The sequence below is a fragment of the Sciurus carolinensis genome, chromosome 5, assembly GCF_902686445.1.
Source record: "Sciurus carolinensis chromosome 5, mSciCar1.2, whole genome shotgun sequence".
Lineage (NCBI taxonomy): Eukaryota > Metazoa > Chordata > Mammalia > Rodentia > Sciuridae > Sciurus > Sciurus carolinensis.
In genome coordinates this window covers 148,843,952-148,859,995 of record NC_062217.1, presented here as the reverse complement: position 1 = coordinate 148,859,995, position 16,044 = coordinate 148,843,952, and the positions used below count along the sequence as shown (strand labels likewise).

The 16,044-nt window shown below is 44.4% G+C and overlaps 1 protein-coding gene across 1 annotated transcript; it reads right to left on the bottom strand.

Annotated features, from left to right (window-relative positions):
- Positions 1 to 1,039: 1,039 nt before the first annotated feature.
- On the bottom strand, positions 1,040 to 15,659 carry LOC124985309 (acyl-CoA desaturase 1-like). Its single transcript, XM_047553935.1, has 6 exons — positions 15,224 to 15,659; positions 14,479 to 14,734; positions 11,199 to 11,329; positions 9,622 to 9,827; positions 7,904 to 8,136; positions 1,040 to 5,068 (listed from the first exon to the last, which is right to left on the bottom strand). Exons 1-6 carry the CDS (start codon positions 15,245 to 15,247, stop codon positions 4,869 to 4,871), a joined length of 1,050 nt encoding a protein of 349 aa, XP_047409891.1. The 5' UTR covers positions 15,248 to 15,659; the 3' UTR covers positions 1,040 to 4,868.
- Between the last annotated feature and the right edge of the window lie 385 nt (positions 15,660 to 16,044).

Genomic DNA, 16,044 nt, shown 5'->3' with positions numbered 1-16,044 from the left:
TGTGCACTCTTATAAAAAATAACTGACCCTAGATGTATGGGTATACACCTACACCCTTCATTCCATTCCATTGATTTTTGTGTTCTTATTGCCAGTAATACATCATATTATCTTGATTATTGACTCTCAGGAGTAATTTTGAAGTCAGGAAGTATGAGTCCTCCAACTTTGAGCTTATATAGCAAGGATCTTTGTTTTTTCTTTTCTTTTTTTTTTGGTGGGGGTGGGGGGCTAGTCTTGACCCATAAATTTTCCTATGACCTTTAGAATGAGTTTGTCAAATTCCCTTTTTAAAAAATCAGAATTTGGTAATGATTGCCTTGAATCTGTAGATCAGTTTCAGGAATATTATCATCTTAACAATACTGTCTTCCAGTCCATTAACACGGAGTTTCTTTGCATTTATTTAGGCCTCCTTTCTTTCAGTAACATTTTGTAATTTTCTTTGTACCATACTATGGACTTCTTTTGTTGATTTTACTTCTATTTATTCCTTCTGATGCTGTTATAGAAGTCTTTCTTTAGTTTCATTTTTAGTTTGTTCATTGCTTTTTTTAAAAAAATACAATTAATTTTTGCATATCACTAATGTATCTTGCAATGTTACTGAATTAATTTATTAGCTTTGGTAGAAGTTTCATGTACTCTTTCAGATTTTCCAAATAAGATATAGTTTTGCTTCTTTCCATTCAATTTACGTGGTTCTTCTTTTTCTGTTCCAACGGACATTTTTTGCAATATCCCTGTTTTCCTTCTAGGGAAGAGGGAAAAAATGGTGTTTAATTTAACAGAAATAGACACCTCCTTTTCTGCTGCCCAGAATTTAACAGTTTATCATAAATTACCCTTAGGAAGGGCAGGGCAGATTACTGGGGTATGACCTGGTAGCTTCCACTGTATTTTGTGTGTGTGTGTTTGTTGTTATTGTTTGTTTTTCTTTCTTTCCTCTTAAAGTGCAGAACACATATAAGATGATGGGCCATGGAGACAGGTTCCAGGAGACTACATCACGGTCAAAAAGCTCCAAGACACGATGTAATCCGATTCACTTCACTTTTATTAATAACAAACACAATCTCAGGTCAGTACAACTAACTTCAGAGTTGATATTCCAAAAATTATTCTTCTGTTACAAATAACTACTCTACATAAAAAAGAAGAAAAACCCACCCAGGCAAGGAAAATGTATCCTGTGTATGTTTTCCTGGCAATGATTATATATTCTCCAATTTTGTCTCACTAGTAATATACCACTTCTCTAATGGATGCATTCAGTCTCTTGAGAGAACTGTGTAGGCTAATGATGGCATCCAGGACATATGTGCATGTCAACTTCATGCTGGACACTGCTACTATAAAAGTCTGCAGGGCTTGAGAATTTCTCTGCTCAGGATCCCAAAGGCTTAATAAAAAGTTTTAGTCAAATTGCCTAAGAGGTAGGTCAGTATTATTACTCCATTTGAACAACAGGAAAGGTGAGGCACATTAGAGTTAAGTGACTTGCCCAGTGCAATGATTTCAGTGTGTCCCTTAAAGTTCATGTATGGGAAACTTAATCCCTAATGTAGCAGATTCAGAGGTGGGACTTCTGAATGGATTAATGACCTTATCTCATCAGTGGGTTTGTTATAAAGGTGAAACTCACAGAGGAAGTCAGGAGAACAGAGATAGGAGAGGCCCAGACCTTACCCACCAGTGTGACACCAGTTGCCTCACTTCATTTACCTTTCAAACTAGCCCATTTGAACTACATATTCAGAAACTACACTCAGGATATTAATAAAACCAAGGAGAAAACTTTCTATTTTATGTGCTACCACCATTATTTCATTTAAAGAATAATAAATACATTCAAACGACTTCCGCCCTCCATCATATTTGAGCACTTAATGAAAACAGCCATAAATTTCCAAAACGAAGCCCAGAGGGAATCTTGCAAAGCCCTGTGCTGTTAACCCTCCAGGCAGGTTCCTGTTGATACTTGCCACTTCTAGTCTCTAGAGGGGTAAAGGACTGATCAGAGGGTATAAGGGCAGGTTCACCAGCCATATGTGTTAGAAAAGGGGTAAGGCACAGGAATCAGTTCTCAGCATATCCATGAGGTAAAGACCATTAGAAACTCACTCTTGCTAAGATCAGAGTTTCTCATTGTTGTGTCACTTGAATTGAGGCTTTGAACCTTAAGAAGTGTTCTTTGTACTGGCATACCTCTACATATCCACATATATGCTACAGTCCTCAGCACCCCATTTGTGTAGGCATATTGTATGTATCAGTTCCATGGAATAGGACTAGAAGAGAAAGTTGAGTTTATTGTTCATATTTCATAAAGCAGGCATCTGATGATCTATAGAATTAAAATCATCCAATAGGCATTTCCAGGGTTACGCACAGGTCAGCAGATCTTATCTATAGTGATCTTCCATGAAGTTCTTTTCTACTTTAATGCACAGCTCAAAGACAAGACTGCCTTAGTGCAGTCTGGCCCCTGTAGCCTCAATACAACTAACATAGGAAGGAAGGCCCTGTTCCCTCACACCACTAGACCTCAACGGTTGACAGCATTTGGTATTGTACACTACCAATCCTAAAGAGCAGAGCCAGGCTTCTGCACTGATGACTAAGGACCAGGGACAGGAGAGGTCTCAGGTTCTGAAAACATAGACAATGTTCAGCAAAGTTCCTGGCATCTCAGATCCCACATCTTAGCCCAAGTTTTCCAGCACATCCTGGCTGCACATCAGGGACTCCTTTCAATGTGAGGCACTTGGGAACTGCCCCTGCTTCTTGTGCTTCCCAGAAGACTAGGTTTCCTCCTCCTCCTTGTGAAGTATTGCACTGTTAGCCACATGTACCAATTAGCCCAAGTTGCTTTGCTGAACACTCTCTGTTCTGACCCAGAGAAGACTGACAAGTCATCTTTTGCTGTGGCCAGCTCAATAGAAAAATGTGAGCACTTGCCTTGGCTATGCCTCATGAAAGGGATCCTCTCCAAGATAAGGATGTTTCTAAAGTGTCTGCCAGCCTTGCCTTGAGCAGTTAGGGCGAAGTACTCTAACAGGGGTGGAGACGAAGATCTGGAGGCCACAGGAAAGTGGCAGTCAGCTCTACCTGCTGAAGAGACACAGAGCTGATGACAATGAGCATTGTGTCTGCAGGAGAGGAAGCTGCCTAGACAGCAAGTCCTCTCTGAATACACATAGGAGGCTGACTGTCTAGAGAAAAGAAAATGCCAGGGAACAGAGAGTACTGGTAAGAGGAAGTGGACAGCTGGGGTAGAGCCAGGAATCCAGAATCAGGGTGGTTAAGAGATTCATTCCTACCTACGTCCCAGACAGTACTGCATTTTAGACTGAATGGTCACAGAATGAGGAGCTAAGGGGCACAACACTGTGGGAGGAAGTCTAGTTTTTATTCAGTTCCAAGAAAAACTGGGACTAATGAATGAAGTTAATATCAAACTTATTTCATCAGGATACCTAATAACTTACTACATAACGCCTGACTCCACTTCCTTTGGGAAGTGATCTCTTAGAGCTGCCTACAAGAGCTGCCCCTCAACTTCTCCATCTCTTATCCAGCAGTGGAATGAATAGACAGCCCGGAAAATTCTTTCTTTACTTCAAGTTTCTTTTTCAGAGGTAATACTCTAAGTGAAATATTTACATGTTTCAAATAATGATTTTATGTTTACATATTTTTATGTTTGACCCAATTGTACCTTTAAAAATCCTTTCACTTTAGGGTGTTGGGAAAGATATAGAATTCCTACAGCTATGAGAAGAGCAACAAATATCTGAAAGACAGTGCAGAAGAAAGATCAAAGTTGGATTAAAAAGCTCATGGAATCTGCAAAAGTATGAGCTGCTATAATTCTGTAGTGAACACACCCAACCTGAAATCTAAGTATCTAAAGTAAGACATCTTCTTGTTATTAACAAAAAATAAAGTCCTTTTCCAGGAGAGACCACTTTTACTACTACATGAATGCTTCTTTATTCTTAGTCATTGATTTGCTGTTGTTTTCTATCATCACCAAACTCCATAACTGAGTCAGGAGAAACAAGACAAATGCTGTGTGGAGGGGCTCAGTATCTGTGCTAGGTAGGACCTGATCCCTGCAAAAGCTTTCTCTTCCCGGTTTTCCCATCAACACCATCCCTAATAAATCAATCATACCCTCCATGCTCTCTCTCTCTCCTGAAGATCTAACTGCTTTACAGTTGTGTTCCAAGTCGAGCTCTTTTCTATTCTATCTAGCAAAGCCTACACTGAAGCTAATTAGCAGAGGATGTTCCAGAAGGTTTTATTGTATCTCTAGCTTGAGTTACCTACCTTGAGTCTGAGGACAGATTCAGGAAAGAGTTATCTGGGGCAATGATCATTATGTTTAGACACCTGAAATATGTCTGGACTTCGGAAAGTGACACAGACCAATGGCTGATCAGTGGTTTGTTTAGGAGGCTACAAAGAAGAGAAAGGAAGGTGCTAGAAACAAAGCAAAGAACAACAGAAAGAGCAGAAATAAGTTTACCAACATACTATCATAATAGTTGAGTTGTTTGCTTTAAATACTTTTTTTTTTTAGAATTTATTAATTATTTTTAAAAATGACATGTAAAAATGTATGTATTTATAGTGTACAACATGTTTGGAAGCATGTGTATTGAGGAATGTTTAAATCTAACTGATTAAAATATGGACCACCTAAAAAAGTTATCAAAGCTTTTGCATTTTAAAAGAATACTGTACTGGAATGGGTTAAGGTCATCAACTTTAGCATCTGGTAACATTTCTCAGTAGTTATTAACAGAACATTAAACCTCTGCCCAGGTAGCTTTAGAAATGAAATCTGGACAACCCCAAACTCAGGCACTCTTGTAGCTTCCATCTCCAGTTCTTTTAACCCTGGCCAAGATGGCAGCCTTAGATACTTTCTTCCGGTCATAAGCCAGACCCAGGGCAGCCATGCAGTCAATGAAGAATGTGGTAAAGTTGATGTGCCAGCGGTACTCACTGGCAGAGTAGTCATAGGGGAAGGAGTGGTGGTAGTTGTGAAAGCCCTCACCTGGAACAAAACCAAGGAGAGAAGTTAGGGAGCTTGGCAGATGGCTGTTTGCCACATCTTTCCATATCTCTTGCATAGCAGAGAACCATAAACTTTGGAGAAACCCACTGATAATTAGACAAGTGGATGAACCCTATGTCTTCTACTCTGAAGCAAATGGGAAGCCCTCAGACTAAAACAATGAGTCAAGAGGGACTGGTCACCCATGGTTTCCTTTGTGAGAAGAAGTTTCCTTTGAGGGATAAGAGAAGAAGTTGCTGGGAAAGGATTTTACATTGGAAAATACAGAGCTTCAGTAAATGCTGGCTTGAAACCCCTGAGCTCTTTGCTTTTGTGCATGTGTTAGGGTGGGAATGGTTGGGTCCAGACGAAGAATCTTGGCTGTACTTCTTAAAAAAAGATGAGTGAAAAACAACCCCCACCCTGCACTAATGGTCCCTGTAAAGGTGGAAGGTTCTAATAGAATGATGGCAACAGGGTAAACCAGAAGAAAGGAGACCCAACCAGGGTCAGGTATTCTCCCCGCCACTGCCCAGTCAGTGGGCTACTCTGGCTCCTAGTTCTCTGAGTCTTAGTCCTGTGTTGCGATAGGTACTGATAAAACAGAACCACTCTGAAAACACTTGAGAGATCCTCTCAACTTCTGAGATTCTGAAAACTCTTGGGATGAGCACTTCACTGTGCTGGAATGGAAAAGAAAGAAATTTGGGATCCAGGGCAATTTTTGTAATTGGTACAATTTGGCAACTCTTGGCAGGATTCTTCTTTCTCAATAGTGTCTAACACTAATAATACTAGTCCTTATCAGTTCTGGGTAAAGAACAGCCATGATAAGAGAGGTTGTTGAATGCTTTGTAGGTTAAAACATTCCCAGATAGAGCAGTAATGATAAGAATAGCAAGCAAGTGAAGGAAGTTCTGCCAAGCAAATGACTCCCACCAGGGCATCTCAAGGTCCCTATCCTTCTGTATCCAGGCTGTCCACGGTGCACTGGTACACAAGGGGGTGGGCATAATGCCAAGGCTAAGGGTGACCCAGAATTGCTACTTCCACCTGTGGCTCCACAGCAAGGCTCTGATTGAGCACTCACCCACCACGCCTGTAGTTATCAGATTTAAAATGGAATCAGACACACATATAGACGGGATGGAAAAAGGGGAGGGGTTAAGGGGAGCAACTGGGGCAAAGAGACAGCTGAAGAAAGGCTCTAGGGGAAGGTCGGCTTTGTCTGAGAGGATGACATGTGACTGTCGGGGAGGTAAGTCAAGAACAACAAGATTGGAATAGCAGGAAAGAGGTGGAGGAGAGTAAAGGGTGAGGGGACAGGGACAAAAGAGCAGGTTTGCAGAAGCAAATGACAAATGGGAGAAAGTAGGATGTTGGAAACTAGTCTGAACTGAGGGTCACAAAGAGGCTGGAGATGTGGAAGTTCACTAGAGTTCCATTTACAATGCAGGACACACCTCAGTCTAGACTATTCCATTTCTATGAAAATCTCCGATTTGTAGGGTGTATAGGTGATTTATTTTAAAGATGGGTCCAAGTAAGAACAGGATAGAAGTTTCCTGAAAGAAGCAGTAAGATGTATGGAAGTCGAAAAGAGATAGGGGGATAATTTTATAACAAAGATAGTAAATATGACCTGGGTTGAGAATATACAGGAAGAAATTCATGAGGAAAAATGAACTTAGACATGTGAGCAGGATGACCACCAAGGTGCTACTGGGCAAGGAACAGCTCTGATCAATGAGAAGAAAGGGGCACAGATTCTGCACAAGGAAAACCAACTCGAGGTCTTGGTCAAAGTCCATATTATACAAACAGAGAAACAAGATGTATCCCATTTGTTTACAATAAAAGTGAATTTTTTTAAAAGTCCATATTAATTTGGAAAAAAGGACAGTAAACAGTAAAGACAGATGGAAGAACTCTTTTTCCCCCCTTGATCTGGCAATTGGGAATGGAACTACAGAGACAAATAAATTCAAGAGCAGTCAACATTGGATCAAGAAGCAGGAACTTTTGATGAAGTTTATCTGCCCTATCAGAGGATTCCCTAAGAAACTTCAGGGAAATTCAATAGAAGATGAACAACAAAGGATAAGAGAAGATAGGGTGATACGTGGTGGGTAAGGGCCACCAATAGTTGCACTGATGCCCCTCATACTGGTATCACTGAACAATAAGGCATAGCCCACCCAGTAAAGTGTGGCACATCCAAATACTGTAGGAAAATTTTAAAAACACTATAATTGTGGCATATGGGAAGTTTATTAGACCAAATTATACTAGTTCTACATTTCATATGGCATATTTAAATATAAAGCACTAGGCTTACAAGCCATGAAGGTGACTTTATTTTTCTACCAAGCATTTTCCATACCAAAAACTACAGACTTGCTCAGAAGTACCTAGAAAAAAGGAAAACTCAAACTCATTACAGGTAGCATTTAGGGACTGTTTTACAACTTTAAATCAAAAGTAGTATTATTTTTGTTGCCTGATTCTCATAAAAGTTTTCCAACATACTGCCCCCACCCCAGTTTTTTAATGAAGAAAACCTGAGTTACAAAGGTGTTATAAAAGCCAGACAAGGAGGTGCATACCTATAATCCCAGAGACTTGGGAGGCTGAGACATAAGGATAACAAGTTTGAGGCCAACCTCAGCAACAGAATAAAAATAAAAAGGTAGAGCACTCTTGGGTTCAATTCCCAATATGGGGGAGGGGGCAAAGTGGCTATAAAAGCAGATTATTCAGGTTTGTCTGACTCCTAGTCAAATACCCTAATCAGTAGACCATTGGATGTGGCTATGTTAGGCACTGGTGACTTACCTACAGCTCCCAGGGAAACCAGGACATTCTCCCCAGAGTTAACATTCTTGTCATAAGGACGATTTCCATAGAGGTGGGCAGCACTGTTCACCAGCCAGGTGGCATTGACCACTATGGTGTACCGTAGGAAAGTACCAACAAACAAGCTATGTAGAAAGGTTTCACCCCAACAAACCCAGGGCACCAATGTGGGGAGGATGAAGCACATCATCAGGACAGCCGGCTTGTAGTACCTACATTGAGAGAGCACACACTGAGTTTTCAGAGAGAGAACTCTCACACCTGCCTGGACTGTCCACTCTCACTGGGCTGAGCTGTCATTCCTCCAAACCATTAGAACAGGGTGACAAAAGCCAGCATAAGGGAATGGGGTGCAAATGCATTTGAGCATTTAATATTAATCTCAGTCTTTAGATGAGATAATGTGAATACTTTAAATGACTTTTCTAGGACCACTCCACTAGGAAGTGGAGTAAGAACTGGATTACCTCTCTCCTGATATGAAGTTCCTTCATCTTTCAATGAGACCATAAGGCTATGTTGGTCAAACAGGTGAAGGTCAAATCTTGAACTCATCAGCCGAGTTCTGCTGCCTGTGCTGTTGTCCATCTGCCTTAGGGCTCTTTAGCTTGCCATCAGGACCTTTGGCACACAGTCCACATTAGGGGCTTTATCTCCGTTTGCTGCTACTAACTCGTTGTTCTGCTTTTCCCTCAGGAGGCACACTAAGTGTCCTTGACCACCTGCAGGATTTTGTCCCACCAGAGGCCCTGTCCCACACTCTACTCCCATGAAAACCAGGCCATTGACATTTCAAGGGAATGGATCTACTACCTCCCTTCAGCAGTCACATCTTTGACTTGTATGTCACTTACATTCCCTGCCCCCAACTCCTTCCTATTGCTGGCACTGCATCCCCAGCATGGTCCCCACCTCCTGTCTAACCTGTGTCCCCACCTCTCATCTCTCTGGGTCAGTGGTTACTTTCACCTGCCCAAGAGCATCCTCTCTGAAGCACACCTCTGACTGTGTCACATTGTTGCTGAGGAAACCATTCTGTGTTGTCTGAATAAAATCCTAAGTCGGTGTCTAGTATTCCACAGGAGCTGCACCAGTCTCTGCAGTCCTGTTTCCTGCCCTGCCCTACACCTTAGGCAGAGGAACGTCCTTCGTATGACATGCTTGAGGCTTTGGCCCATTCTGTTCTTTGTGCTGCCCCTGCTCACACATACTTGTGAAGGTCTCTTTCCATGGGTGGATTCTGATGCTACTTCATTCATAACCCCCTTTCTCATGTCCACACTGAGCAAGCTCCCTCATGTCATACCTCTCCGAGGGCAGACCATAAGCTGCCTCGTACCATGGTGGTTTGCGTACTGGCCTGATCCCTCCACCCCAACAGACTGCAAACTCCTAGAAGGGAAGGACCTAATACCTTCACTTTTTGCACAGTGCAGCCTTGCGTTTGCAAGGCAAGCACTCTACCAGCTGAGCTACATCCCCAGCCCCAACTACCTTCATTTTTGTGTCCATGACTATCCCAGTCAGTGAAGATTTGTTGCATTTAATTGGTTTCATTAATATAGCTTAGAGATAAAGGCTATCAGTGATTTTGAACTTACAAAACCAGTATATTCTCAGCTTTTATCTTATAAGAGAAAAGGTTGGGTCCCCAAATCCCAGGGCCACATCCCCAGCCCCATCCTCCCTTCACTCACCTCCTCTGGAACATCACCAGCTTCTCGGCTCTTAGGTCAGACAGGTCCAGCGTTCCGCCCTTCTCTTTGACAGCTGGGTGTTTGCGCACAAGCAGCCAACCCACGTGAGAGAAGAAGAAGCCTCGGCGTGAATTGTGAGGGTCGGCATCTGTTTCTGAGAACTTGTGGTGGGCACGGTGATCTCGGGCCCACTCATAAACATCGTTCTGGAGGGACAGAGAAGAGAAACGCAGGCCTGAGGAGAGATGCCCTCCTGGGAGAAGTTCAATGCCCGAATGTCTGCAAGTACCCATAGTTCTCAGCCTAACCTCACACAGCCCCCAAGAGTCTGGCTCCAATGGAGGCATGGGGGGGGCCTGTCCTCTCCTGCATACTTACCCTGAAGCTTGTGCAGAAAAGCAACTGACAGTCCCAGACCACAGGAACAGCACTGCTGCCCGCTGAAGGTTATATGGTGGAGAGAATGCAGGTAAATCATAATGCTCATTTCCTTAGGAAAGAACATTGTAATTCTTCTTTCGTGGAATGAGGGACAAGGTCCTCAAGGGGTGCCCAAGCCAGGGGCACGGAGAGGTATGAAGCAGGTGGCCTCAGGTCCTACTCTGTGGATAAAGTTCTGGAGAGCTCTGTCCTGATGCTTGTCCAACCTAAGGGCAGCATGAAACTCATGACCATGACTGCATTTCCAGAGATCTTCTAGCTTGTCTGGGACTCTTCCCTTCTCTTCCAGAATGTACTTAATTCTCCTTCCCTTGACCCCAAAAGTGCCACCAGGTATAGGGTGCTAGGGCAAAGGTGATTATGCAGATATGGCCAAGACAAAGGGGCCTAATACAGTTTTCTAGGGTCCTCTTAGGACAAGCTAAGTCCCACACCACCAGCTATCCTGTGCCCTTGCTGTAACTTAATAGCTTTAAGAGTCCCCTCCTCTCCATCCTGTTATAAACTTGAGCTACAAATGACCTTGAGAGTTGGCTCAGCTAGCAAGGCAGCTCCAGATGGACCTGAAGGTCAGTTCATCCAACCTCTCAATGACTCAGTTTCCTCATCTGGAAATAGGACCTACCTCCTAAGGTGTGTGAGGACTTAATGAACTAATCTATGTCAAATGATTAGCACAGTCAGTGATACAGGGTTGCTTGCTCCTATGACCTGAAACAAATGAGTTCCTGAGTCATTGAGACTAATTTTAATGAAATTGTAGCAGCATTTTAAGATAGTGTCCTTCAAGCATGAGTTTATTGTCCAGTGTATGCCCAGAAAATAAGGCTCAGTACCTGGCTTATGAGTTGTCTTCCTTTATTGATGGGCCACACTGTGTGAGAACACAGGGAATTCAGGGTGAACAATGACTCTATACCTTTGCAGTCTTATGTATTTACCCTCCTATTTCCCTTCTCAATGATTCTGAAGTATTCCATGTTTGATAAGTCTAAGCAGAGTCTCACTTGAGATGACCTTAGGAGATTGGAAAGGTCAATGACTGCCCTGCTGGGGCTTCCTCTCCAAGCACTGATTCCCTGCATTCCACCTCAGATCATCAACAGACTGAAAGCTGAGCAACAACAGCTTCTCACCTGGAACGCCATGGTGTTGGCGATGATCAGGAAGAGCCGCAGGGGCAGCCGCGCTTTGTAAGTTCGGTGGCTCCACAGGCGATGAGCTCCTGCTGTGATGCCCAGGGCGCTGATTAAATAGTACATGTAGGCTGCCAGGACAAGATAATAGAGGAGTTACCAACAGGCAAGTCTGTAAAGGCATGTCAAAATACTCTCCTAATGCCTCAGTCTGTGTGTTCTTCAGGCTTTCGGTGAAGATCTGCTTTCCCTGAACCACAGGAATGACTTGATGTCTAAGGTCTGTGACTTGACATCATAGTTGTTCTACTTGAGAAAATACCCTCATTTCCCAGCCTCTCCATGTAGGAATGGAAACAAGGAATTAAGGAGCAGGACAGCAAGAGAGGAATAGATCTTTCACCACTGTGCCACTGTCATTGTCTGGGTCCAGGGGCATTATTCAAGGTTCTATGTGTTTTGAACTGAACTGACCTTATCTAAAGTGTTCAGGGCCCCAAACTACTCCTACAAAGCTTAAAACCCATGAGCAAGAGTTTTCTAAAAATAGCAACCAAAGTAATCTTGGTGCTTATTAAACTGGAAAAGTCCAAATTTGTAGGAGATTCAGAGCTGTGGTGAACAGCTGGTGCCAAAGTTTTTTAATGTTGTACCAACAGTGCAGCACTACAAAAGTCAGCCCTGCACAGTTATATATGGTTCAAGCTTTATCATAGATGTTAACATTTTCATATTCACAGCACCTTGAGATGGGTGTTACTGACACACGCACCTTGCCAGTGAGGAGATAGACGCTTTAGAGGATATCTGTTTATCAAGCATCACTTGGCTAGGAAAATTGAAGCCATGGTCTGAAGCTAAGCTTTGTGTTAACAAGAAGTTCTTGTTCTACCTTGACCCTCCAGATCTATGCTCAGTTCCCAGCTCTCTCCTTAGCAATGTTGCTCTTTTAACCCAGACTCCCACAGTCAATTCGAAACACAGCTGAGAAATATTCAAAGCTGGTAGAAAACACTAACATCATCCTGCCTCAGTTACCTTTAGTTGCCAGATATATTCTCTCATGGGAAAGGGTGGGTGGAGCCAGGGGCTAACCTTGGGAGAAACTGTTAACAATGTTTCATTCTGACCAGGCCCTTACAAGGATGGATCTTCGGGGACCACAACATTTAGTTATGGTTGAAGACAGCACATTGTAACAACTTGTTCTAGTTCTTCTACAGCCAGGGATAACAGTTTTCTAAACAGCCTCCTCCTCTCCCTCCCCTGCTTACTGTACCCTATCCTGTTCCTCCTTCAGGATTCCTGGGAGGGCCATACAGATAGTGACTGTCCGAGGAAAGTTGTGGCCACATTCCCTTTGCTCTGGGCTTGAGGACCCAGGTAACTCAGGCCCTCTGGCCATGTAGTAATTGAGATCTTCTTCCCTGATACAGTCTGTGACTCCACCCGCACCAGGACGAACCACAGTAGAGCCAGAGCCCTGCAACCACCAAAAAAGATGTTGGCTTTGGCAAAGCAGCTGTACTCAGCCAAGAGGCAAGGGAGCATGTAAGATTGGTTCATGGTGTAGATGGCCTTAAAAGCACAAGCCATCGCATCTTAACAGGGGAACTCTAACAGAAACCCAGGCATTCAGGTGCCTGGTCTCTTCATACCTGTTAGTCTGTCAAATAGAAGGCTCAGTGAGTTAGATTTGTTCTCCCTCCCAACCCCCACACCCTGGGAATGACAGTGTCCACACTGATGGCTAAGTAGTATCTCATAGCTCTGCCCTGAGACATAGACTGCAGAGCCTTTTCCCTCAGTCCTCAGTGTTGCCAGAGATGGGTCTTCAGCCCTGCCTGAGGACTCTTCTACAGTCCTCAGAGAAAGAAGGCTCTTGAAATAGCTGGCTCAGGAGGAATTCTGGGTTGACCCACAGTGACCTAAAGAATTTGTCATTTTTAATCCTTACAAGGTAATGTTGTCCTCACGTGGAACATGGAAAGAGTTCTATTCTAAGAATGGAGATCATCTCAGTTGCATTTTACTGTGGCATCTGGAGAATTTTGCAAGACAAAACTCAGGGGATCATATCTCACCACTTATAATACCTAAGAGCTCAGGTTGGGTAGTGGGGCACTGTCTAATACCTGCCAACGAACTCCCCTATACCACTACCCTCTCAAGATAGCTGCCAGAAAACAAAAAACAAAAAACACCTGAGATTGCTCCAGAAAACCTCTGGTTGTCTTCTGGAGAGGGAGTCCTGACTCTCCCCTCTGCTCCAAGAGCAGCAATTTTACCTCTAGGTCTCTAGAGCTTCCTATTCTCCCTTTTCAACTCAGCCTGAGGGGCAGAGATAAAACTGACTGCAAAGTGCATTCAAGGATCCAGTGGACAGGCCTGCTATCAGCCCTGAGGCATGGATCCCTGAAAGAACTGAGGAAAAGACAGGCCAGGGATGAATTGGCAATTGGAGGCTGAGGCTGCTCAAGATTCTACTCTCTGGTCTGGCTGCCCCTACCAAGGAAGAATGGGTAGGGACCAGGGAAGACTGATGTTAGAAGGTGCTGGGTTCTTGTCATTACCTGCCATCTGGAGAGAAGGGAAGGAGCTTGTGGAATGAGGAATGAAACATGAAACATTTCTGCAAACTCTGTCATTCTAAGAACATTTCTTTGACTGATGTTTGCTGTCCCCAGGAGACCTACCTGGAATAGACAGCAACACATCTATACAACTTGGGTCATACAGGGTCTTGTTATTCTACCCCTTTGACAAACAAGGTTGGTCTACCCAAAGGGTCAAGTCAAAATAGTTTTGTGGATAACCACCTTTGGTGTTCAATGTTTTTTTATGATCTCTCCTCCTAAACAGTTTCCTCTGGCTCTAGTCCCTGTCTGTATTCAACATGCAACCCATAAAACCAGGGTTCCCATGACTATCAGTTAGTGGACTTGTGGGAGGCAGGGCAGGGAGAGGCATTCAAATAAATGACTCAAACAGAAACAGTGGGTTCTGGGTCAGTAAACTCTCTTTCACTTATCTATAACTCGAAGCCCCCTTGCCTATGATCTCAATGCTTGCTTCCCATCAAGGGACTCAGACAACTGACTCTCCTGCATCTTAATCCTACTAGGGTCTCTATTCCCAGCCCAGTCAGTCTCGAAGGCAACCAAAGACATATGACTGGCAAACCTGAATAAATAAGGGCGGCTGCTCAGAGGAGACACCACCTTATTAAAGACCAGTGAGAAACCTGAGGTATTAGTTCAGGACAAGGGACCCTGCTTACCCCAGAGCCAAGTGTAGAACTTGGAAGTGGGAACAAGTGTGACCCCATACAGGGCTCCCAAGTGCAGCAGACTCATGAGGATGATGTTTCTCCAGACATACTCAAGCTTGGGCCTGGGGCCCTCTGCATCCTGGTAGCTGGGGTCATATATGTCATCTTTTATTTCAGGGCGGATGTCTTCTTCTGAGTATGTAAGTGTCTTCTCCTCCTTGGGAGGTGCTGTGATGGTGGTGGTAGTGGTATAGGAGCTAGAGATCTGTAAGGAGAGGAAGTGGAGACTGAGATTGCTTGTTGGCAGCAGGGGCACTTAACTCTCTAATGCACCTGGGGGGAGTGTGCAGTACAAACAGACCCTGCCCCAGTGTCCAGTATATGTGAGTGCTGTATGTTCCCCAAGATGGAACAGGGGGGAAGTTTCCCCCCAAAAATGTGCAGATAGATTGAAAGAGAAATCTTCAGGTGAAGGAGCAGAAGGAGAGAAATACTGTCACCCTAGTACAAAAAAATGAAATTTCACAATCACGTTTTTCTTTAAAGTTTAAGAAAGGAAAAAAAAAAAAAAAAAGTTGGCAAATCTACCCTTCAAATTACAATCCATACCCCCAATCAACCAATGCCTGCAGAACTCAGGAAAGGTGGCCCAGACCAGGAGCTCTTAACTGTCTTCCCACCAACCAGTAGCCTAAAGGACCATCAGTTCCGGCCAAGCCAGCCGTGGGGCGCAGGCTACTTCTGGGACGCTCACCTCCTGCAGCAAGTGGGCGGGCATCTGGATCTCGGGTGCTGGGATCACGCTCCCAGGGCTGAGGATGCGGAGCAAATTTGGCACCGCTGAGACTGAGGGTGGACTTCGGTTCAGGGACCCGCTTGTGCGGGAGGATCGGTGGAGCTGCGCTCGGAACACCTCTCTGCTGTTGTACGTGGATGGCTGTGCAGGCCCGACCCGCTGTGCGCGGAGCTCCCCGGGCTCGGAATTTAAAGGGTAGAGCTGGCAGGGGGTGACTGTGCCCGATATTAACTCAGGCACCTTTTATTCGCTGTGAACAAGGGGCAAAGTGCGCAGAGCTGCCTGGCTGAGGCAGCTCCGCGTAGAGATGAGCGCAGGAGATGAGAGGGGACAGAAAGACTAGCAGCAGGGACAAGAGCCACTGCGCAGGGATGCTGCAGACTCCTACACCGCGCCTCCCTAGTCCATGCCTCTGCGAAATGCTAATGAGGCGCCTATAAACTCTGGCCTGTCATTGGCCGAAGGGAATTTGGTGCCACCTCGTCCTGCCGTTACCATTGGCTGGGCGCAATCTGCTGTTGCCTCTGCCGACAGCTCTTAGCTCCCCTCCCCTCTTTTTCTCCTTTTCCTCCCTTGCTTCTCTTTTACCCGCTGCTGGACTTCTGCTTGGCATCCCAGATTCCTCTGTGGAAATGGGAGAGGACTTGGTCCGTAAGTGGGAGTTGGTTACAAATCCAGTCATGGGTCCCCGCACAAGGAGAATGGTTGGGTATTGTGGAATTTGCACAGCGAGCACTGGGGAAATCACGGTGGCATCCACTATTCACATTTCCATCCTA

What these genes read in the sequence shown, in the direction of transcription:
- LOC124985309 (XM_047553935.1), bottom strand. Translation starts at nt 15,247, where the DNA reads ATGCCCGCCCACTTGCTGCAGGAG. An exon ending in CCGCCCACTTGCTGCAGGAG is followed by an intron (nt 14,735 to 15,223) that starts GTGAGCGTCCCA and finishes CTCTCCTTACAG; the next exon opens with ATCTCTAGCTCCTATACCAC. An exon ending in GTTCTACACTTGGCTCTGGG is followed by an intron (nt 11,330 to 14,478) that starts GTAAGCAGGGTC and finishes TTGTCCTGGCAG; the next exon opens with CCTACATGTACTATTTAATC.